This window comes from Harmonia axyridis, chromosome X (genome assembly GCF_914767665.1).
Source record: "Harmonia axyridis chromosome X, icHarAxyr1.1, whole genome shotgun sequence".
Taxonomy (NCBI): domain Eukaryota; kingdom Metazoa; phylum Arthropoda; class Insecta; order Coleoptera; family Coccinellidae; genus Harmonia; species Harmonia axyridis.
Genome location: NC_059508.1, coordinates 4,203,407 through 4,229,131, shown reverse-complemented (window position 1 = coordinate 4,229,131; position 25,725 = coordinate 4,203,407). Strand labels below are relative to the sequence as shown.

The 25,725-nt window shown below is 33.6% G+C and overlaps 1 protein-coding gene across 4 annotated transcripts; it reads left to right on the top strand.

Annotated features, from left to right (window-relative positions):
• Positions 1 to 25,708, top strand: LOC123686477 (putative transcription factor capicua). Of its 4 annotated transcripts, none has more exons than XM_045626645.1 (14): positions 1 to 113; positions 376 to 847; positions 16,360 to 16,984; positions 17,594 to 17,792; positions 17,875 to 18,044; positions 18,101 to 18,204; positions 18,280 to 18,526; positions 18,588 to 19,105; positions 19,586 to 19,806; positions 19,889 to 21,009; positions 21,072 to 21,272; positions 21,331 to 21,517; positions 21,579 to 21,853; positions 21,958 to 25,708. In XM_045626645.1, exons 2-14 carry the CDS (start codon positions 539 to 541, stop codon positions 22,296 to 22,298), a joined length of 4,518 nt encoding a protein of 1,505 aa, XP_045482601.1. In that variant the 5' UTR covers positions 1 to 113; positions 376 to 538; the 3' UTR covers positions 22,299 to 25,708. The 4 variants fall into 4 exon arrangements, with proteins under 4 accessions (XP_045482601.1, XP_045482598.1, XP_045482602.1 ...); XM_045626642.1 differs by having other exon boundaries at positions 16,360 to 17,278; XM_045626646.1 differs by having other exon boundaries at positions 88 to 249.
• Positions 25,709 to 25,725: the final 17 nt, after the last annotated feature.

The window sequence follows — 25,725 nt, the reverse complement described above, 5'->3', positions numbered from 1 at the left end:
GATTTTTCATTCTTTACTACTGGCTATACTGAGTGGAGGGAGGTTATTTTATGACTGCGTTCTGTGGGTGTTCAGTGAGCAAATGTTGTGATTTATATTTAATAAAAAATTAGGTAATAATCCATAAAACTCCTTCATTTTAATGATAATAATCCCGACGGTAATTAGTGACTCATCGACAAATGTCTATAGATACAAAAGAGAATGTATGATTTCGTTTGAAAAAAAATGTTTATTTACTATGAAAAGGTACTATAATAACATTCCATTCATAAAGTAGCATTTGTTTATTGGTCATAGTAGCAATTGTAAAATAGTATTTTGTATCGTATACCTTTATTCCTGCTGTTCATTGATTATATTTTCTTTTTTCAGAATGATTATGTGAAAAAATGAGCCAGAAAACTCTAGTGTATATAGAAATATACACTTTCAGGTGATGAATATACAACTTGAACAAAGATGTACATAATAAATGAGAACAATGCCTCTTTGGGTTTTCAAAAATTTCTCATTAGTTGAAGTTAATGTTTGAATTATGTCAAACATGGATATGTGTGTACGAAAGCTTCCTAAAAAGAGAAAATTTGATCCATCTGAATTGGAAGAGAACAATGTTCAGAACTTGGGTACCCCATGCATTCCTGTATCTGTTGTGCAAAGTGTTATTACTACACCACAGTCAACTGCTGTTGATTATTCTTGTCCCCCTAGATTGAACGAAGGAAGTACATTCAATAATAAACAAAATGTCGTTGATTTAAGTGAATGGTGTGATCATCGGGTACTGGCTAAACAGGGTGATTGGTATTATCCAGGAGTCATTCGGGATGCTAATGGAACAAATGTGAGTATTCTATTTCCTTTTTGTCAATCCAAAATTTGGAACTAGTAGTTATAGTTTTTTGAAGCACTAAGTTCAAGAAACTCGAAGCACCATTTGACATAAAATTAATTATAAATGGTATTATCTCAAAATTTGAACGAATTTAGTCCACTTAAAATCAATGAAACAACTTGTTTATCATGTTTCTTCTATGTCATCGAGCCAGAATGAATAATTATTTTTTGATCAGTTATATAAATGTTTCTTTCTCAAATCAGCTCTGTATCGTAAGAACTAAACTTGTTACTCATTTTTTTTATACCAGTATTTCTTATTTTTTCTTTTATAGAAATTACTTTCATGGACTTGGGACAGAAATATTTTTAAATTCATTATAATCCAAGTGAAACAATTGAATCTGCTGCAAATTTTATCATTCAGTGGAAAATTATTATTCTGTTTAAAAATTTCGAAAAATTAATGGATGTTCACAGTATCGTTTTAATTAGAAGTTCTAAAAATTAGAAGCGGTTACGTTAAACTTTATTTATTGTGGAGGTTGCATTCTGAGTAGTATTTCACATGTAATTGAATTACTTGTTCCAATTGAGATATAATGAAGCAGCACCACATGTTAAATCAGCATTAGGATTAATTTTCAGCGAAATGTTGTTGTTGAAAATGACTTGATAAACTTATAAATGGCACAAAAATGTAAATTGTTCAATTGAAAATTTAAATTTTTTAGTTAAATTGTTTCTAAGGTCAAGTTTCTTTTTTCTGGTATTCCTTTATTTTTGCAAATTAGGGATTTTCTCATTTTAACACAAGATAATCTATATTGTAGAGCATCTTTGAATAATACATCAACTAGAGGGATTGTTATAACTTGGGATTCTGTAGGAAGGAGTCCAAGAAACATATTACAGAGTCTTAACTTAAGACTTTGTAATTAGGTCAACGAAGTCGTCTTTGTGGTAGTCTCTATAGCAGCAAAAAAGGGTCTGAAGGATATTCTAGGATACTCGCGTTTTCCTGAAAACCTCCTATTATGTTTGGTCGGAATAAATTATGTCACAAAACTATCTCTAGAGATGGGTTTCATAATCATAGACAGTAAAAAGTTATGTGTCTTTTCAAAATTTATTTTCACACAACAAGCAACATGTACAACATAGTATAGTTTATTCAAAGTCACTTGAACTAGTCCATAAAAGCGCTTGGCCATAGATGTGTCCCTTTGAAGTGGATAACGCGATCTGCAAAATACCGGGGTTTATCTGAAAGTATTGTTAGTCAATAAATTCACTGGCCCCAAAAGAATTTCTGGAAACTTGGACAAACCTTGCATAATCGAAATATTCATCTTCCTCCAAGTGACTTTGGATATTCTATACCAAAGCTTCATGTCTTCTCATGTATATGCTAGTTCACAGCAAGCTTTTCGATCATCTGATTTGAATTGTATAGATCATATGTGCTGCATTATATTTGATAACCAACATACAGGGTGTCCTAAGTTCGAGTTTCTATTAGACGTTTCTGGAGAACTGAGCCTATTTAATTTCTAAAAATTGTTATTATATTTGATATTATCAGATATTTCCGGTTATACACGGAATGAAAATAATTTTTCTGAAAAAATATTTTCTTCTCTTTTTCAACTATTCTATTATTCCAAATAGTTTTTTCAAAATATCAATAGAAAAAAAGTTTAGGTAAATAGGGAATATCTAACAATATCGTAATCTCAATTTTCTGAATTCAAATAGGTCTAGTTCTTCAGAAACGTCTAATAGGCACTCGCCCTTGCGACACCCTGTATCACTTGAAATTATAAAATAGTGCGAAATTTTGAATGTTTGATCCGGAACTACGAAAAAAATTTCGTAGTTCGAGATATTTAATGAAAATAACAATCTATTGTATTAAATTTAATTGTTTTTTCGAATGTATAGTTTTCGTGAAACTTTGGCCGTATTCGTGGAAGTTGAAATCATAGTACGTAGTGAACTTATTATAGTAATTAATAATCAGTTGAATTATTTGCTCGCAGAGTTATCTTTCACAAAATGATTTCGATTAATCAATAGTTGGTAGGAAATTGGAATTTGTAATCATTTGTATTACATGTAATGATAACGATTTCAAATTGATTCACCAATTTTCTTTTCCAAGGAAAATATCGACCATGTTTTCGATAATATTATTATGTTATTGATTCTTTCATTTTGAAGAATTCGTAATCAGCGTACGATAGTAGTATAAATTCAGCTTGCGTGCACAGAAATTAAGTAAATCAGTACAGATGTGCTTTTTATCTTCGTAATTATCATTTAGCTCATGCCCACTTGCTCTGCTTCTGAGTCAGGTAATACTCAAGTCCCCAAACTATAACATATGAGTCAGAATTTACATACTTATATACACATACAATTAATAGTAAACAATGTTTAAAGAAACACAATTTGAGCTGGCAGCTCTGTAGTAGATTGATATCGATAAATACTTTTCAATGGTAATCAAAGTACGTACCTTCCTTGGTTTTACAAAAAGCCACCGAAATTTTAAATACTGCTTTACGAAGCAGGACCGGCTTCTTTGAAAATTTAGAGACGATTAATTTTACGCAATGGTTTTTCTTGTATCGGAAACTTCGATATATCTTTAAATGACATTTATTCTGACATCAACTACAGTTGCAAATGTTACTATACTAACTGACAAAGAAACTGCAACACCCTGAAGAAGATGTTTTTTTCATGTAAACAATTTTTGTTACTTGAATATTGTAGTCGTTTTTTGACAGTTTTTTAAATTTTACAACAAACCAGCTGTTCGAGGAGATCCAAAGTCGATGTTTAGTTGTTGTTAAAATGCCTATAGCACGTGTACGTGGACTTTATCGCCATCAGCTTCGTGAATTTGAAAGAGTTCGAATTATTGGTCTACGGGAGGCGGGGTTGTCATTTCAAGAAATCGCTAACCGTATGAAGACAAATCCAACTACTGTTACGAGATGTTGTTAAACATGGTTTGATAATGCCCCAAAATCGAAGAAGAGTAGGCACCGGATGTCGGAGGGGCTCAAATGAAGTTCAAGATCAACATCTAAGACTTATGGCCATTAGAGACCGATTTGCGACAACTCGATCTTTGGGTGATGAATGGTTAGGGCAACAAGGCCATCTTGTAACTGTCCGAACGGTTTACCGCCGGATAAGGTCTTTTGGACTTCAGCATTATCGACCCCATCTTGTGTTACCTCTGACGGTTGAGCATCGCCGGCAACGATTACAGTGGTGCAGAAAACGTTGGATTGTGAAATGGCATCAAGTCGTCTTTTCTGATGAATCCCGATTCTCCATGGAGGCACATGAGAATCCAATATTTCAGCAAGATAATGCCCGACCTCATGTTGCCAGAGTTAGGTTAAACTTTTTCGAAGCAAACCATGTGGATATTTTGCCATGGCCGCCCAGATCCCCCGATCTTTCGCCTTTAGAGCATGTTTGGGACATCGTGGGAAGAAGGCTTGTAAATTTACCCCAGTTCCCACGGACTTTGGCGGCTCTGAGACATGAAGTAGAGGTAGCTTGGGATAGTATCCCTCAAGAAGAAATAGACAATCTTATTGCATCATTGCTGAGACGTTTTGGGGAGGGTATAGATAATCGCGGTGGACAAACACATTATTAACAAATTTATTAAAAGAAGAGTAAATCCTCTGTTTTTTTCACCAAAATTTAGTCATTTACTCCTTGCTATACTATCTTTGTTTACCAAAAAAATAAAATTTTAACAGCTTCTTCTGGATGTTGCAGTTTTTTTGTTAGTTAGTATATTTTATGTTGCATGTTGTTGGTACTGAGTTTAATCAAGATTTCATATTTGGAAAAATCCACACAGAATCACGAAATTCAAAATGTATGGCACGAAATACTTTTTTTTAAGCTCTGAGAAGCGCTCGGTTGGCATCCGAGCAGTCACAGTTTCGTATCCGCAGAGAACAATATATATCTTTTTTTATTTAATAAGCTGATTTTTCAATAGTATTGTTTCATATGTTTATTTTGGAAAAGAGGAAATGAACAGATCCCTATTTAATTTCAAGTTAATCACACCGTCAGAACCATAGAAAATTCAAGAAGAATATTGGAAAAGAAAAACCCAATATTCTACTGATCTGATCAGGTGGAAATTTTGCGTGTATATATAGAATGGACATCCCAAGCTTCGTGCGAAATTTCTTGTGGATACACGGAAAAAAATCGTAATCTACATTCAAGTATAAGGATAATCTTGAACAAATATTCTAAATCTAAGTTGTTTTAATATTGCGTTGAAACTATTTTACTTGAAACAAAAATATCATTCTTTCATTTCAAGAACACACATATACTTGTTTACCAAGATTACAATATATTTAACTGAAAATTTCATGTTCTCGATTCAACAAGATCACTAGTATAAAAGCAAGAATAGCTATCAAGATCCATTGAAAATCATTTGTTTTGATGGAAGAGTTGCACTGATTATATTAAGAATAGCTATCTTGGTTGAAATCTAAAATATCTTCCGCGAATTCATTTACTGCTTTTCTGAAGCATACACTATTCTTCATCCAAATACTAATATACGCAAGCCAAATACAGATACGCTCTACTACGGCTGGCCGTTTGTTCCTGCGCAGATTGTGGTTGGTCGGAGCGAATGATAGGGCTTGCGCATGATGCTAGTCTAGATAGTTGGAACTAGTGGAAAGTGGAAAGTTTATTGGCAGACATTTTCGAAGTCGAAGAGAGCAGGAACAGTTTTTTATAGTTTAGTGTTCATAATATTTTTAGTGATTTATTATTATGGAGAAAATTCTAGATGAATGGGAATTGGCCGATTTGATTCCAATATTCAAGGGTGAGTACCTATATTTACAGATATTTTGAGAAATTGTTTTATGCACTTCGTTGGTCTGAATGAAAAAATTAACAGATTGATTGTTGGCAGGTATCATTAGATTTTATACTGAAATTCACGCTTTGGGTTTTCAGAGCATGGAATAACACCTGATAATATAACAAAACTAACAGAAAGCCTAATTAAGGAATTGATCCCTAATATCGGAAAAAGGATGAAATTCACTGAGTGTGGATTAAGATAGTAGAGTCGTCGGTATGTACTCAAGTATGTTCACACAATAGTTAATGCAATAGGTGGTACAAATTTAGTACCTGTTCTAATTTTAGGAAACAAAGATATAATTTTTTAATTTTTGTTATACGTTTTTTTTATGATAATATATTATATATTTTTGACGAATGTTATATGTTCATGTTGAGAAAATAAAATGTGTTCAATTTTTTCCTTTGTAAATTCTGTTATCACCCAAAATTCCATTTTCAGGTACCTCATAAGAAAAATATGGAATGTTGAGTGATCCTTCGGAGAAAATAATTATTGTTGTTATCCCTCCATCAGCTATCCGTTTTTTAACGATGTGATACTAGACCTTCCATATTTAATCATTAAAAAAAAACTCGATCTTCTCTCCAAAATAATCTGCCTAACAGAGGATGTCATTTATTTCAAAAACCAATATTGAGGGATTATACGATATATGCCCAATATGATTTGTCGAGATAAATAATATCGTGATACCTAATATGTTAATACTGCCTGAAAGGTACAAGTTTCTCTATATTTGAAGAGATAATAGATGATTTCCAAAATAAATTCAACTTCATTTCACTTAACTCAAGTATAATACAATTCGAAACTCGGTGGTTTACAATTCTTCGGGTATATTAATCGCTAGAGGTAACATTACCTCCGTACTTCATTATGTACGATTACTGTAGAGTTGTACCATGAACCTTATATTCCTTACAATTCGTACAAATCTACAGTAATCCTACACAATGAAGTACCCTAAATCTCGGACGTAATGTTACCTCTAGCGATTAATATACCCAAAGAATTGTAAACCACCGAGTTTTATTTATTCTTATTTGGAAACTAAGGAAGTTTCGTCAGAAGATTGTTCTATGTTCGATCCAAGAAGTCTTATTCTTATTCGAAGTTTTAGGTAGGTTTACTCGAAGAATGTTCTATACTCATTCCAAGAAGCCTTATTCTTAATCGGAAACTAAGAAAGTTTTGCCAGAAGATTGTTCTATGTTCGATCCAAGTGGGCTTATTCTTGGTTAAAGTAATCCTTCATCTTGATATAAAAGTTATTATACTATTCTCAAGTTTACTTTTCCTCATATGAATTGTAGTGAACATTTACGTTTAAGAATAACGTGCATCTTGCATTGAGTCAAGTTATGCTTGCGGATATATGAGTCTAATATTGCTTCCAGTCAAGACTACTAGTCTTGGATATAGCATATATATTTTTCAGTGTAGCGTCATCATGACCACAGAAAATTCAAGAAGAATATTGAAAAATAAATATCAAATATTTCTGTGATTAAAAATCCGATCAGATAAAAATTTTACAACTACATATATATAAGATCACCATTTCAAGCTATTTGCGAAATTTCGTGTGGATACTGTCACAAGGACCACAGAAAATACAAGAAGAAAACCCAATATTCCACAGTTCCCATCTGGTTGAAATTTTGCGTGTCTATATATAGAAGAGACATCCCAAGCTTCGTGCGAAAATTCGTGTGGATAGTGTCATAAGGACCACAGAAAATTCAAGAAGAATATTGAAAAATAAATACCAAATATTTCTGTGATTATGAATCCGTTCAGATTGAAATTTTACAAGTACATATATATAAAATCACCATTCCAAGTTATTTGCGATATTTCGTGTGGATACTGTCATAAGGACCACAGAAAATTCAAGAAGAATATTGGAAAAGAAAAATCCAATATTCCACGGATCCGACCGAGTTGAAATTTTGCGTGTTTATATAGAATAGACATACCAAGCTTCGTGCGAAATTTCGTGTGGATAGCGTCATTAGGACCACAGATAATTCAAGAAGAATATTGAAAAATAAATACCACATATTTCTGTGCTAATAAATCCGTTCAGATTGAAATTTTACGAGTACATATATATAAAATCACCATTCCAAGTTATTTGCGATATTTCGTGTGGATACTGTCATAAGGACCACAGAAAATTCATGAAGAATATTGAAAGAGAAATATCCTATATTCCACGGATCCGATCGGGTTGAAATTTTGCGTGTATATATAGAATAGACATACCAAGCTTCGTGCGAAATTTCGTGTGTATAGCGTCATTAGGACCACAAAAATTCAAGAAGAATATTGAAAAAATAAATACCACATATTTCTGTGCTAATGAATCCGTTCATATTGAAATTTTACGAGTACATATATATATAAAATCACCGTTCCAAGCTATTTGCGAAATTTAATGTGGATAGTGTAATAAGGACCACAGAAAATTCAAGAAGAATATTGGAAAAGATATAGGTATATTATATCCAAAGTCACTTGGAGTAAGATGAATATTTCGATTATACAAGGTTTTCCAAGTTTCTAGAAATTCCTTTGGGGCCAGTGAATTTATTGCCTTACAATACTTTCAAATAAACCCTGGTATTTAGCAGATCGCGGTATCCACTTCAAAAGGACATCTATGGCCAAGCGTTTTCATGGACTAGTTCAAGTGACTTTGGATATACTATACCAAGTATTTCTGTGATTATAAATCCGATCAGGTGGAAATTTTGCGTTTATATCTAGAGTCACCATTTCAAGCTTTATAAATATTGTTCGTTTTTTTTCATCGATTTCCTCAGTGTATCGAAGCAATTCTAGTGAAAATCCGGTCTTCCAAGATATATCTGCAATATGCAACACTATTTTTAATTTGGCATTGAATTTTAATGCCCGGTAAACTGAATGTGGTATGTTATTCGATAACGGAAAAAATCACGTTTAGCGTTTTGTCGACTAGGTGCTATTTGCGATTTTACTGCGGTAGTGCGTTTCTTGTTTCCACTTTAGCTATAGAAAAAGACGTGAATTTCAGGAATTTCGTTGGACGTTATGGTTCATTCATGAAATTGCTTATATTCACATCGAAGCGAGACACACACGTGACGATTTACCTGCCAAAGTGCAAACGTTCCGGCAGGTTATCTGTTATTTTCTAAAAAAAAAACCTCTGTCCGACCAATTTTCAGAATTGCAATTTCAAATATTCATTCCATTAGTAATCGAATTTCCATTAGACTCGATTCAACCCGATTTGAATGAATCAATTGTAACCCGAGAATTCGTATATAGTTTTTATGTAGAATGTTTCGTATTGAGCGATTCCGAGTTCTGGCAATATTGATCTAAAAGTATATTCTTCGCTGCATGTGACAGGTGGTATTGTAAACGTGATGATATTGGGTTTCTTGGTGAAGATATGATTAGGTGGATAATTTAAAAGCCATTTGACAATCAGTTGAATGTGATCATTATTTAAAATAAAATTCTGAAATATTTCCTGTTTGGTTATATTGATGGCATTAATCCCAATGAAAAATCACGTAATGGGTAGGTCATAATCTATCGGAACATGCATAAATTAATTAATTACATACATAATATTTATCAATTTTGCTGTCATGTGTACGGGTTGGGTAAGCTCTTTCGGTTCAGCCTTTGTCATGCGTAAACGTGAAATTCCCTTAATTTCAATATGTAGCTTTGTAACGGGTGTTTTTTTTCGAGGTATAAAACTTTAAGTTGGCATTACTGTTCAAGATGACGACCGATTTAACAGCTGTCAAGTGATTTATTCTCAGTTTGGTTTGGCAATTCATCATGAATAGACTCCCGCCTGAACAACGCTTGCAAATAGTGCAATTTTATTTCTAAAATAATGGTTCTGTGCGGAATACGTCTCGCGCACTACGTCCATTTTATTTTGTTTAGCGATGAAGCGCACTTCTGGTTGAATGGCTACGTCAACAAACAAAACTGCCGCATTTGGAGTGAAGCTAATCCTCAAGTGTATGTCGAAACACCGTTACATCCAGAGAAACTGACTGTTTGGTGCGATTTATGGGCTGGTGGAATCATTGGTCCGTACTTCTTCAAAAACGATGACGGCCAGAACGTTACAGTCAATGGTGATCGGTATAGAGCCATGATTACTAACTTTTTCATTCCTGAATTGAACAACCATGATGTCCAGGAGCTGTGGTTCCAACAAGACGGCGCAACATGTCACACAGCTCGTGCCACAATCGATTTATTGAAAGACTCGTTTGGTGACCGCCTAATTTCACGTTTTGGACCTGTGAATTGGCCTCCAAGATCTTGTGATTTAACACCGCTAGACTACTTTCTGTGGGGCTATGTAGAGTCATTGGTCTATGCTGATAAGCCACAAACCCTTGATCATTTGGAAGACAACATTCGCCATGTTATTGCCGATATACGGCCACAAATGTTGGAAAAGGTCATCGAAAATTGGACGTCCAGATTGAACTACATCCGAGCCAGCCGTGGCGGTCATATGCCAGAAATCATATTTAAAATATAATGCCACAAGATTATCTTGTGGATAAATCAAGTTTATGTCAATCGAATAATCCATCGTTGTTTTATTGCAATTTAAAGTTCTATAGCACTAAAAAAAACACCCTTTATTAGTCAGAGTTTGATGAAATTTCATATTGATCTTTGGGTTGGGACATTACAGTTTCAAAAACAATTTCAGCTTTTTAGAATATACTTTGAGCGTTGTGGGTGCGTAAGTAAGTATAATCTTCTTTTGGGATAATAACACGTTACTCAATATGTACCGGGCCTGGAAAACAGATGCCATACCACTTTTTTTTTCCTTAATACCAAGCAGGGTTGCCATATTGGGGTATTTTCCCCCAAATTTGGGAGATTTTTGGACACTCAGGGGAAATTTGGGAGATTATATTTCTTGGGATATTTTTTGGGGAAAAATATTCAAATTTTATATTATCATTATGTCGAATTGTTCGCCTAATTTAATGTCTATTTATTAATGGAAATACTACTTTCGAACTCTAGAAGAACCACGATATAGGCATCCAAGCTTGCTATAGCTCTTATATTCCTCCCATTTCAAATGCTACTGTAGAACGAGCATTTTCAATAATCAACATCATCAAAGACGAGTTGAGGAATAAATTGTCAATTCCGCCCACTAAAGCAATTCCAAGAGTTTTCATTTGATGAAAATCGCCTTTTAGCCCACCCAAGTTATGCTAGATAATTTCAATGCAAACATGTATCAAACTATTGCAGAAAATAATTCGGCCCTAGATATATTTTCATATATAAATTTCATTGTTCCAATGTCTAATATCCATTTTTATGAATTTTTTTTTCTGTAGTAAGAGTAATTGAATACTTATTTTATTATATTCTGTGTATACATACGTCCATTACAATCTTAATTGATTAGTTAATTAATCTAAAATTAATTAATTATTACGTTCAGTAAGGTTAGTAATCAACATATGAAAATTTAAGGGATTTTCGAAAATATCATGATTTTTGGGCATTGTTTGTGGTATTTTCAATGTTTGTGGTATTTTCAATGAAGCAACATGGCAACCCTGGTACCAAGCTTCAAAAGAAATATTGAAGGTCAAGTGACGCTTCATTAACTTGTTGCGAAGAACCTGTTCGGTTCTTTTCGTAACATCCCTACTACATTTGTTATTGTTTGAAAAATAACAGAAAAGGTATTGAAAATTTGAAAGACATGCATCCCTCTTTAAGGTGACTTTGCTGAAGAATAAAGTCGAATTTTCAAGAAGAATTTCTGGTTAGGCCCAGGTAAATCATACAGAACCACGACATTGAACTAATCTTCACGCACTGTTTAAACTCTGTGATTCAAAATGCCTTTTCAGACAGAAAATTGATACTGAGTACAGATCTATCGATGATATTCTTCTCGCTTGTCATATTGGCCTTCACTAGTTTTCTGGTGAAGTCATAATATTATCGATAACACCATCTACTTCCCTCTTGAAAGAAGTAGTATACGGCAATCGAAAGAAATTAAAATTTTCAGTATTCTCAAGCTGTTCTATAGTTTTAGAAAATGTTTCTTACCAATGTAGCTTGCAACATCGAAACTTTTCTAGCATAAAAAAAGTGTACCATATCTCCAATACTAAACCTTTGAAAGGGTTCAAGGAAAAAAATTGTTACCACTCCCTTGAATTTTGCGGTGTTTCAACTCTTTCATCTTATATCAACAGTTCAGCTATTTGAATCGGCATGTATTTGTCAATTTTTTGTATAGAGGAAAATAATAATCGGAAGTCTCTTGTGAAATACGTTTTTTTTTACATTTCAATGAAAACATCCAAAGCGTTTAAACTAATAAAATGATTGATTTGATATGAAAAGGTTTGGTAACAAAATTATGCAGTGAGTGTTTGAGGCCTCGCAACGTTATTTTACTAATATTCATTTATTCCTACGGACATGCCATTTAATATTCATGATAATCATTTTAAAAATCAAAATACAAAAAAAAATTTTCATATTATTTATAATATCATGATATAGATCAAATCATACAGAACCATCACATTGAACGAATCTTCGAGCACTGTTTAAACTATATGATTGAAAGTGTCTTCTCAGACAGAAAAATGATGTTGGGGACAGGTATATCGATGATTTTCTTCTCGGTTGTCATATTGTCCTGCACTAGTTTTCTGTTAAAGTCATAATATTATCGATAACACTATCTGCTTCCCTCTTGAAAGAAGTAGTATACGGAAATCGCAAATAATTTTTTTAATAACTTCTCTGCTTGAATTTCAAATTTTCAGCATTCTCAAGCGGTTCCATAATTTTTGAAAATGTTTCTTACCAATGTAGCTTGCAACATCGAAACTTTTCTAGCATAAAAGAGTACCATATTTCCAATACTAAACCTTTGAAAGGGTTCAAGGAAAAAAATTGTTACCATTCCCTTGAATTTTGCTTGAAATTTGCGATGTTTCAACTCTTTCATAGAATATCAACAGTTCAGCTATTCGAATGGGCATATATTTGTCAATTTTCTGTATAGAGGAAAATAATAATCGGAAGCTTCTTGTGAAATACGTTTTTTTGTTACATTTTAATGAAAATATCAAAAGCGTGTAAACTAATAAAATGATTGATTCGATATGGAAAGGTTTGGTAACAAAACTATGCAGTGAGTTTTTGAGGCCCCGCAACGTTATTTTACTGATATTCATTTATTCCTACGAACATACCATTTAATTTTCATGATAATCATTTTAAAAATCAAAATACAAAAAAAAAATTCTCATATTATTTATAATATGATGATATAGATCAAATCATACAGATCCACCACATTGAACGAATCTTCAAGCACTGTTTAAACTCTGTGATTAAGAGTGTCTTCTCAGACAGAAAATTGATGTTGGGAACAGATATATCGATGATTTTCTTCTCGGTTGTCATATTGTCCTGCACTAGTTTTCTGGTGAAGTCATAATATTATCGATAACACTATCTGCTTTCTTCTTGAAAGTAGTAGTATACAGAAATCGCAAGTGATTTTTTTAATAACTTCTCTGCTTGAATTTCAAATTTTCAGCATTCTCAAGCGGTTCCATAATTTTTGAAAATGTTTCTTACCAATGTAGCTTGCAACATCGAAACTTTTCTAGCATAAAAGAGTACCATATTTCCAATACTAAACCTTTGAAAGGGTTCAAGGAAAAAAATTGTTACCATTCCCTTGAATTTTGCTTGAAATTTGCGGTGTTTCTACTCTTTCATAGAATATCAACAGTTCGGCTATTTGAATGGGCATATATTTGTCAATTTTTTGTATAGAGGAAAATAATAATCGGAAGCCTCTTGTGAAATACGCGTTTTTTTACAATTTAATGAAAACGTTCAGAGCGCGTAAATTAATTGCCTCGAATAATAATAAATAACTATGATTTGTATGATGAACATTACACAAATTCCGGATGTGAGGTTAAGCATCTGAAAACATATTTGCGCCTGTACTTGTGCAAGGACAATAAAGATTTACGTGTACTGAAGTTGAATGAACATCCATAGTGTAAAAAATTCATTTGAAATTTGCCGAACTCTACTCTAGTCGAATTTGAATCCAAACTGATCCATATCAATTATTTTCGTTACGAAAATGTTTCAATGTTTTTTGTACTCTAAAGGTCTTCATTCAAAAACTTACTATAACCACTTTCCTGTTTCAAAGATTTGATAAGGCTATATTTTCTAGTAGGTATTTTCCTCATTCTTTCTCAATAATTCAATTTAGAAACCTCAAATCATTGATAGTATCTCTACTGATAACCCAAAACTATTCAAATTCATTTACTGTATTATTTGGAACTGCATATTAAAATGAAATAATCTAATGAAGCCTGATTGAAAGGACTCCGCTGAAAATAGCAACGTTTGAATTGGTTTTCCAACTTCAATTGGAATATCATTGGTGTGGTTTCATGCAATTAGAAGAAGCGTCAGATTAATCCGTGACTTTCCACTTCATTTCATACTGGAATCAAAACAACCCAATGAAGGGGTTCTTAATTGAAACATAGTTGCCTTAAGTTATGCATAATTTTCGACATGTTAATATATGCATGTGTCAGAAAATTCAAATTTAGATTGCGAAGAGGGACACACCATGAATTAAATTATTTTCATAATCGATTGCATAAAAGAACCGCCGATAAATAAATAAAATTCGATCCTTGGAAAATAAATTAACAATGTTTGGGCGTCTATAGCAGCAATAACAGGTCAATTGAAAGTCCCCGGTCTACCATAGTAAAACACATTTTTTTGGCAAAATTCGATTTTATTATTCAACATAGTTGCCTTCGAGGGCGATACAGCGATTGTAGCGATCTTTCAACTTTTCGATACCATTTTTGTAGTTCGATTTGTCTTTCGCTTCAAAATAGGCCTTAGTTTCGGCTATTACTTCTTCATTGGCGCTAAATTTCTTTCCAGCGGGCATTGTTTTGAGGTCTGAGAACGAGAAAAAGTCGCTGGGGGCCAGATCTGGCGAATACGGTGGATGTAGAAGCAATTCGAAGCCCAATTCATGGAATTTTGCCATTGTTTTCATTGATTTGTGACACGGTGCATTGTCTCGATGAAACAGCACTTTTTTTTCTTCAAATGGGGCCGTTTTTTAACGAGTCCATCCTTTACACGATCCAATAACGCTAAATAATAATCGCTGTTGATGGTCTGGCCCTTTTGAAGGTAATCAATGAATATTATACCTTGCGCATCCCAGAATACTGATGCCATAACCTTGCCAGCTGACTGTTGTGTTTTTCCTCGCTTTGGATTCGGTTCATCACTCAGCTGACTGTCGATTGGACTCCGGAGTGAAATGATGGAGTCATCTTTTACCCATTGTCACATATCGACGCAAAAAACCAGGTTTATTGCACTTAAACAGCTTCAAACACTGCTCAGAATCATTAACACGTTATTGCTTTTGATCGATTGTGAGCTCGCGCGGCACCCATTTTGCATACAGCTTCCTCATGTACAAATATTCGTGAATGATATGATGTACACGTTCAGATGATATCTTCACAATGTCTGCTATCTCGATCAACTTCACTCTACGGTCATTCAAAATTATTTTGCGAACTTTTTTATTTTTTCGTCGGTGACAGCCTCTTTTGGGCGTCCACTGCGTTCGCCGTCTTCGGTGCTCATATACACGTTTAAACTTAGCATACCAATCAATGATGGTTGATTTTCCTGGTGCAGACCCCGGAAACTGTTCATCAAGCCAAGATTTAGCTTCAAATGTATTCTTCCCTTCAAAAAGCAATATTTTATCAGCAATCGAAATTCCTTTTTTCAAATAACAAAAGTAGCTACAATCACAACGCAATATCTCACAAACTAATGGTCGGACTACTGTCAAATTTTGACACGTATCGTTTGAAGATTGGTACTAACTAAAAATCATATGGATTTAATACTAGCACTGCCATCTGTGCATCAGACCGGAGACTTTTCAATTGGCCTAATACAATGGACTTAGATACTCCCAATTTCTACAGGTGCAACACAATGTCATACTTCATCACAGTTCCAATTCAATACAGTTCCTGAAAACTGCGTGAGATTTTTTTGTTCGAGGTGAAGTCTAGTGCAGCAGGAGAGGAGCAAATAAATCTAGATATGATTTTTTTATGTGTCAATAGCATTCTTCCAATTCTTACACATATTGTCAATTCTTGCTCATTCTAGGGTTATCTGATCCATGGAAAATTTCAAAAGTTCACCCTTAAAAAGTTGTTGAGAATGAATTATCTCACTCTGTGAATAGGTATTTTTAGTTTCTAGTCTGTACGACATAAATAGTTCTTTCACAAAAATCATTTCATATATAGTCTTTATTTAATCATGTAAAATTGTTTGAAAGCCAATTTTCGAATTCTAGCTTGGAATTGTGAAAAGACTTGTGTTCATAACATTTTCATTCGGTAACTTTATCTTTTTCTTTCCAGATAACTGTTGCCCTTGATGGTAGAGACGAAAGAATACTGCAGTACTGTAACGTACTTGACAAAGATTGTTATGACATAATAGGAGATGCTAGTCCCTCTTTCAATCAGATAACTCTTGGAGCAAGGGTTTGTGTTAGACATGACCAGTCGATGTTTGTAGAAGGTGTAGTTTGTAAAATAGAACTACAACCTCCAAAATTTCTAGTTGCAAAATTAGGCGAGCAGCATTGCTATATCACAGTTAAGAGATCGGAACTGAGACTTCTTCGGCCACCATGGTACGATGAACTAGAGAATTTGGAAGAGCCATCTACAAATATAATCTCACCACCACAGCTTCAGCCAGAATACTATCCCAGAAATGTTTCTCCACCTGGATTACATACCCCGGTTTCTGTGAGCACTCCAGTGTCAACATCTAGAAATTATGAGGACTTCAACGAGAGTGAAGACGAGCTCAGGAGAGAGGACATAATATTTCCTTCAGAAGGCAATGATAAGTTATCCGGGAGTAGTAAAAGAAGCAGTGTACATAGTCGAGGTAGCTCCTCTAGCAGCATAACACCCAGATCCCAACCGACAACACCAAGAAGCCAAGCTGCCACACCACATAAGTACAAAAAAGGTGACATTGTTTCAAATCCGAACGGTATAAGGAAAAAATTTAATGGAAAGCAATGGAGACGGTTATGTTCGAAAGATGGTACATGTAATAAAGAATCACAACGAAGAGGTTATTGCTCTAGACACCTCAGTCTTAAGGGTAGTAGTCTTCGAAGTAATTCATCATATCCCAGATCTAATAGCAAAGGAGATGGTGAAGATACTTCCAGAGATTCTGAAACATCACCTAACTGTAGTGAAAGACGTATCACTGGTCGTTTTGATCAAGATGAAACAGATGTAGCTAATATGTTAGGTATGTTAATGAATTTTAAAAAAATACTGATTGCTTTCAATTATACGCAATTAATTCAAGTTCGAACCGAACACATCAATTCATTTTTAATTCGAAATTTGTACTTAACCTGTTTCCTTGTTTTCTAGTTTAGAAATTTTCTCCTGTTCACTTTGTAGTTCATTACACTCATTTTTTTTCATCAAGGTTTTTTATGTTAGAATACATGTACAAATGAATTACAAAAATGGGAGGTTTCTCGAGTTTTTATTACTTTGCTTTAGAACTCATTCAGCTTGTTTTCATAAAAAGGAATTTGATTTTTTTGTATTTCAGTTTCATTGGGAAGCTCAAGGTCAGCAACACCAGTTTTTTCACCAAATGGTCAGGCAACTTCACCCCATCATATGCAGTCACCTATAACTGTCGGTTCTAGACAAAATGTCTTCATGCCTATTAGTAGCCATTCCCTTCAGAAAAGGACATCTCCTGTTCCAACTGGATATAATACTCCTTATCATCAGCCTGTGATACGGTAAGAGCGGTTTCCAATACATATTTTTGTTACTAATCTGACTTTCAAAACCTCTAATCTAAACTTTAACCCATGTTTCCAGACCTGAGTTAGTACGACCTGTCCAAGGAACAACTAGCGTTATAAGAGTTTCTCCAAATCCAAGACAGTGGAATTCAGTTACATCAGAACAGCAGCAGCACAACATCATACTTCAACATGCCCTAAACACCACTGCCCAGTCAATGGAAATTGAATCACAACAAACTCAAGGTATAGACTATATCACCAATGATTATTTTTTCCATTAATATTTTATTTATTCTCAGCTTCGAGCACTGTTTATCGAGTAACACCACAGGCGATTGATAGGAATATATTGATTATCAAGAATGAAGACGATCAGAAGGATATTACATCATTTCAACGACAGGTTAGTTTTTCTATATTATAAAGAGATCTTATTTGGTGGCTTATGTCACTGAAACTAACAAATTATTCTCTGCAGGTAATTCAAAGTGATCATCTTCAAGCTACCTCAACAATAAGGGTGGCTACTAATAATATCAGCAGTATAAGTAGTGGTCACACCAATAATGCAGGCATACTTCAGACGAACTCTATTGGTACTAATTTGTTACCAACTCAGCTAGTTCCTGTTTTGCCTGCTGCAACTCAATCGGTTGTGAAAAGAGTATCAACTGCCACAGTTCATCATACACCATCACCTCCCATAATAATGAAGCAAGAACAAGGTACATAATTGACTTAATTACAAAAAAACCAACATGAGATCTTATTCCCTAATACTTTCAGTTTCACCGAGCCTCAATAACCATAAGGAGCATATAGTTCAACACGTCAGCACGCCATCTCAGCAACATTTATCGTTGCAAGTTCAGCAACAAATTAGGATACCTATGCAGCAACAGATGTCACCATCTACTCCTTGTCTTAATCAGAACAGGCTGTTGATGGCTCACCCAAAAGTTTCAACACCAAACAATAATAACAATCAAATGCAGCAATCTGCATTCGTCATACCTTGGCATACGTTAGTTCCGATTTTGACCACAACAACAGGTCCCATTTCCCCGCCTTCATCCGAGTTGTCTCCTCCCCTTTCTGCACCTCCTATACCTCTATCTAGGACAGGTGGTGATATCAACGATGAGGAACATGAAATTGATTCTTTGCCTGTCACTATTGAGGAAGATGATGATGTATTTGAACCTGAAACAACTGATTCTATCGATACGTCTGCTGGAAACAAGAGAAGAAGTCAGAGTCTCAGTGCTTTATCCAACAGCAATAAAGATGGCAGTTTAGTCAAGGTAGGAATTAATTTGATACTGCTGTGTCGAGTTGTAGTCATCAAAATTATCAAATAATAATGTTTCGCCGTCTTTACTTATGGTTGACGCCCATTTCGTAGCGTGTTGACTGATTTTTATGTAAAACCTGTAAAACTACTTCTTAGGTAGAATTTTTAATGTTTTAAACATAAAAATTCATTTGCAACAAAAAAATTTCAAAGTTTTTTATTATAAATTTTTATGCAAACAGCGCTTAAAACACTGACTCCGTCTTAGTATTGGGGACTAATGTGCCAACTTAGTATTCTTCTTATCTTGAATTTATTTTATTTTAACAGAATTTACGGAAGAACCTTTGTGGCTCAAAAACATTTCAAATGAATAGGCGGAAAAAGTAGTGAAAAGCAAACCCTAAGTTGATTAAAATTTAAAAAATAGGGAATGGCCAAATCAAATAAACTATTCAAATTTTCCATTACGTTATTTCCGCTATTTCAGACCAAAGATAGGATAAGAAGACCGATGAATGCATTCATGATTTTTTCAAAGAGACATAGAGCTATGGTACATCAAAGACATCCAAATCAAGATAACAGAACTGTATCAAAGATATTAGGTGAATGGTGGTATGCGTTAGCTCCCGAACGAAAGAAAAAATATCATGAATTGGCTTCTGAAGTCAAGGAAGCTCACTTCAAGGCTCATCCAGAGTGGAAGTGGTAAGTAAAATTTGTGTTAATGATTCTGGCATTTGGTTTCGGAAATTAGGTATGTCTTACAGTTAGTATAAATTCCTCACAGGTGCAATAAAGATAGGAGAAAATCATCAACTGGTTCAGTAAGAGGTAAGCTGAACTCTTCTAGTGAGATGGGTGATATTGGTGAAGCCTTGCCAAGCCCTCAGGCTTTACATACCCCCCCACCAATTATAGAAGTGCAAAGACCACCTCTGCAGGAACAGGACAATCCTGGCGATGGTTCTGATGATGATCAGATGGTGATATGTGAGGACACAGGTCCAGAGATTGATCTCAAATGTAAAGAAAAAGTAACTGATTCTGATACGGAATCTCATAGTGATAATGAAACGGCTGAAAATAAACAATATTCTCAGCAACCTTATAGTCCAATTAGTAGCAGCGGTTGTGTTGATATTACATGTAGACCTAAACCTATTAAAGCTAGGTTATCTTCTTCAGACTGTCCCAAATATAGTCCAGTACCGACGTCCAATAGCCTTAGTTTACATTACCAATCACCTGTAAACCCCAGCGGTGTTTCCGGTTTTCAACCTACAGGGGGCGCTTTTCAAAAGATGCCGATTTCTCCCAAAATCGTCAAAATGGAAAAAGCAGAAGGCGGCTCAGAAATAGAAACTTGGTCAGGTGGAGGTTACAAAACTGATATCCCTTTGAATATAGCTGTCTCGAAAGCATTAGATACTTCTAATAATCCGTGGAACAGCTTGCCGCCCAGACATTCTGAACACAATTTGAGCAAAATGAACAATAACCCAACACTTATACTCAAGCAGCAAGTCAAACCGAATTCCATAATTCACGTGAGCGATACTCAAAGCAGTCAACCTGTTGTTGCAATTTTCAATTCTACCGCGATTGGTACAAGACCTACTGGATTATGTTTGACTAATGATCCTGAAAGATCTCAACCTGTAGTTATGGTTTCTTCATCGGCCTCTGATCATCCAGTGCAATATGTTATGATGCAGAATTCTTATGCCATATCGATGGGAGATTCAGGTGTTAGAGGCTTATTGCCAACTTTACAGATATTACCAAAAGCAGCGCCTACACAGTCCGTTATTGTAAATCAGCAGCAGAACAAAATTCTAAACACTTCTCAGGCTGATTACGTCCAGAGTAGTCAGTTATGTGCCACTACTACATTCGCGAACAATACAGGTTAGTTGAAATGGTAGATATAAAAACCAACTTGTGTTAACATTTCGCTTATTGTTTTTTAGGAGTAATGCTAAGGATAGACCAACAAAAAGATTTGCATTCAACTGATAGTGAGTTTAATCCTTCGCAAAGCGAAGTTCCTCAATCACCTCACTTGAATAATTCAGAATCTTCATCGGTGTCGGAAGGAAATAAGGAATTCAAGCTTGCCCCCACTCCAGCGCAGTTAGGTAAAGCCCCCTTGCAAAGGCGTCAATCTTTAGGTATGCGATATTTCAATTTTTATGAAAACTTTATTCATCAATTTCTTTTCTTTATTAGCTGTCTTTAGTAACGTAAATCAGGTTCAAAGTTCCAAAGAAAATTCTCCGCATAATCCTGGTAACGAACAGCAAAATCAACAGGAACAACAATTAATACCGCAACAGCAATCGATGGAGGGACCTCTAACATCTCCGTCTCAGAAAAAAAGTTTTTTCAAGAGGAATATAGAAGATGGGATGGATAGGTGAGGATTCTATATAAGTTTTATAAACTGAGAGTTATCCTATATTTGAACTTCTTTTCAGAGTGTTGGAGCAAGTCAATTTCCAAAAGAAATTTTCTTCTTTGCCTCAGTTCAAGCCTGAGGAATGTCAGTCGCCAAGTTCAATAACAGCACAGAGCCCTGGCTTATTTAACTACAAAAAAGCGAGAAATCTGCATAACACAAATCGTTTGTCGGTTGAAGAAGAATCGGAACCGGAAACTCCTCAATCTGTTCCCAAATCTGCATCTTCTTCAAAGCCCATAGTTATTGGCAATCAGTTCTTTGGACCAGATTTCAATATAGAGAACGTTAGAGGTATTCATCTTCTTCTATTTTTATCAAGTATTTTATTCACTGGATATATGTGATTATAGGTATTAATTATTCGAGCAGTCATATATATATTTTTTTTTTTTCAGAGTTAACAGATATGGGCGAGGGTAATTCTCCTAGGACACCTAGAACGCCTGGAACTTCTAGGGAATCGGATAGGGGTCATCGCAAGATATTAGAACAAAGGCGTCAGTTGGTGCTCCAGTTGTTCAAAGAACATAATACCTTGTTTCCTTCGACACAAGCTACATCTACATTCCAAGCACAGCACTTGGATATATTCCCAAACAAAATGAGTCTGCAATTAAAAATTAGGGAGGTTCGACAGAAAATGATGGCTCATAATAATCTTACACCGCATAGTGCAAATAGTCAAAGTAGTCCTTTAACACCTGCCGAACCTGTAAGAGTTACATCCAGCAGTTAGCTAGCAATGTGCAATAGTGTTTTGTCTTCCTTTTCATACGTTATTCTTAAACTGACTGAAAATGACAATTAGTAATCGTAAAGCTTTATCAACAGAGTTTATTTATACAAGTAGCATAAAAAACATAAAAAGCAATAGAGAATCAACAAAAAAAAATTCATCTGCTTGAAATTTCTACAATTTTATTGCATCCATTGATGAAGTCTAAGCTATTTCACCTATACATTTTTTTTCCCTTTCATATTTCACAGCAATGGAATGTAAGCCATTTGGAAGGTGTGCAATTTTAAATTTTTTTAAATTTATTACGAAATTTCAAATTTTTCATTGATTATAGACTGTAAATTAACCCAATCCCCACAATCTAAATCTAAACAATAAGTAAAAAAAAATTCCTAACAGTCATGAACGCCATAATGAATTTCACTTTACTTCAACTCTTATACTTCTCAATTTTTTGTGATTTTATGCAAGAATACTTATGACTTATTCAGAAGATACAAATCAGAGTTTACGTTTGTATACTATTAAATTAAACATATCGCAATTGGAACTTAATAGAATTTCGATTTTTTTTTTTTCCATATTTTTATTAAGGAATGCCTGCTTTTTACGTATGAAGGTACTAAAAAGTTAGAAAGTGTCTATTGAATATATGTAAATATTATTTCCGAAATCAAATTGAAAAAGAATGTTTGCTAAATACACACATCAAAAGTTTAAGGAATTTATTTTCTTCTCTGTTCAAATTTTTGTTACTTGTTATTACATCTTGATGCTTCAGAAAGTCAATTTTATTTTAAAAGATGACAAATAATTTTTTTCAATTTGATTTAGAAGCAAGTAAAATGACATGTAGATAAATTTATATAATTGTGCATAACGGCTATTTGAGATCTGCTTAGTATACAATCTTATTTTTTTGACAATAAAATACCAATACCTAATTTTATCAAATTTTTCAGACAAAAATTAGTTTATTTTATGTATTGGTATTTTGTTTTTAAGAAAAAAACAATTAAATTCAAGGAGATAAATGAAATTTTGAAATGGAGAATCACTAGAATTTTCGGATTGTTATTAGAATTTACATCAATTTTTCTAAATATTGAAATATAAATATTTGGGAAATTTTGAGTCTGAAGTACTTGAAACATAATTTCATTTCCGCAAAATTCATTCAATATTAAGATAAATTTCCCCGATGTAGAGATTAAAACAAAATTCATTTTGCAGAAATATAATTTTAATTTGAAGTAATAATTGTCAAATTCAGAAAACTTGATTATAACCATCTAGATCATACGTTCAAATATCCGAATTTTTGTTTAACAAAGCAGATCTCTCATGGTAAACGCACATAACTCAGTCAGTTAACAGGGCAATATAAAAGACGGAACCAAGAGTGTTTCACTCACTTTATATTGTACAGATTACATTGAAAAGCCTTCATTAAAGCACAATTGTTGAAAAGAATCTGTTGTTGTATAGTGATATAGTATCAAGTGTAGAAAATAATTGTTAACACTGATGTTCTAATGAATAAGTAATTCTGATTGAACTGTGCTTAAGGTAGTTATATTATGATATCAAGACATCAATGAATAGTGAATTTCAATAGTTGTTATAAATAATAAATTTCAGGATTAAACTGCAACACCAGATAAAGAGAAAACGTCTCAAAATCTTCGATTTTTGTTGAACTACGTAAATACTCCATAGAGTGAAAAAATTCGGAACTTTCTAGCTGTAGTTTAATTTTGCCTCAAACTACGGTAAGCATCTCCAGCGATTTTTTGTTCATATATTGTAACTACAATGAATTTCTTCTAATTGATTTTCTTGTCCGGATATCGTATTTATGTTTTCCTTAAGGTGAGTTGGGGAGTAGATGGTTTATTCTATCCTGTTGATCTGTCTTTCAGAACAGAAATACTGATACACTATCTAGTTACAATCTACGACCGAGAAATCTCTAAAGATGCTAACTGCAGTTATAGTCGAAACAAGCGAAAATATCTGGCTGTGAAAGCTTTCAGCATTATGCCTAGTTACCGATAACGTTTACAAATTATATATAATTCTAATAGAAAACAAAGGGCTTTCATGATATTCTAGAATTGAGATGTTTTACTTTTTCTTAATATTTCAAAAAACTGGAATTTATACATTATCGAAATTTTTATTCTATGACTTCTGGCATGTTGCTTATTTCCTTCGCAATTCTATTTACTGTGACCCTTCTTTATGCTATTTTGAAAGTTGTCAGCTGAATTAACTTTAATAATTTTGGTGCTACTTCACAGAAATATGTGTATTTTCGACCTTTTTTTGCTCTATCAATATTCTAAATTTGTTTTATCAGCAATTATGGTGTAAGGTCTGAAGGTACAACATATTTTCTGTTTTTTCGTGTAATCAGTTCTGTAGGACAGGTGCGTAGTTCTGGCTTTATTTTTTTAGTTATGTTAATGTTTGAATCACTTTGTTACAGAATTTGATAAAGCAATTCGAAAACACCATTTGTAGTTTATAAAGAGTTGTATATTTATTGTTGTATTTTTTTAATGTTCTAAAATATTTGTAAATTATATTTCATAAATTGTTTGTTTTGATGCCAATGTAGATATTTTGAAGATTTATCATCAAAAGTTTCAGTTTTTAACATGAAAATATGCTGATTTTAACAATATATTACACTTATTATTATAATTTGATACCTTTGATACGGTAATATCTTATTTTTATTATCACTGTATTGATAAATTATGTGATGTACTTAATTATATGATCATCTTTATTTTTGTATATATGCTAGATTGAATCGACTTTTATTTTTGGTTGAATACAAATTTATGTAAGCATTTGTTGCTTAAGAAAAAAAGTTGGATGATGGAAACAGTCTTCATATTCAATCACATAATTAACTTGTTAATGAAACACAAAACTTTTTTTTCTAGTTGGCAAAAGAAGTATTGTGCAGGGAAATTATATAATTATTGCTCAACTGATTTCATTTGCTTCCATATTTTTTTCGGCGCTAGATTTGAAGGTTTTTGTTTCTTGTTGATAGGTATTGATGTAGTGAAGATTTGTGTTGATGGCAGGGGACTACTTTAAATCATCTAGATGTATCAGATGAAATATTAACCCTCCAAAGTAATGAATGACTCCAATAGTTGGTCATTATTGTTACAAAGTGTTAGCATTTTATATAGCAGATTGATCTCGTTAGTGAAAACACATAGTGTATAAATATGATGCACATTTGGTGTTCTGATTTGAGCACATAATTACATTTCATGTAAATAAATACACTTATAGGTACCATTTGTACTATCATATTCTATTTTATTTAAAGAAACCCATTGTAAAGATCACATCTAAATCACAATAAATGTAACAGTGTTCTTTTGTCTTTATTCAT

What these genes read in the sequence shown, in the direction of transcription:
- LOC123686477 (XM_045626642.1), top strand. Translation starts at nt 539, where the DNA reads ATGTCAAACATGGATATGTGTGTACGAAAGCTTCCTAAAAAGAGAAAA. An exon ending in AGATGTAGCTAATATGTTAG is followed by an intron (nt 17,279 to 17,593) that starts GTATGTTAATGA and finishes TTTGTATTTCAG; the next exon opens with TTTCATTGGGAAGCTCAAGG. An exon ending in GCAAAGGCGTCAATCTTTAG is followed by an intron (nt 21,273 to 21,330) that starts GTATGCGATATT and finishes TTTCTTTATTAG; the next exon opens with CTGTCTTTAGTAACGTAAAT.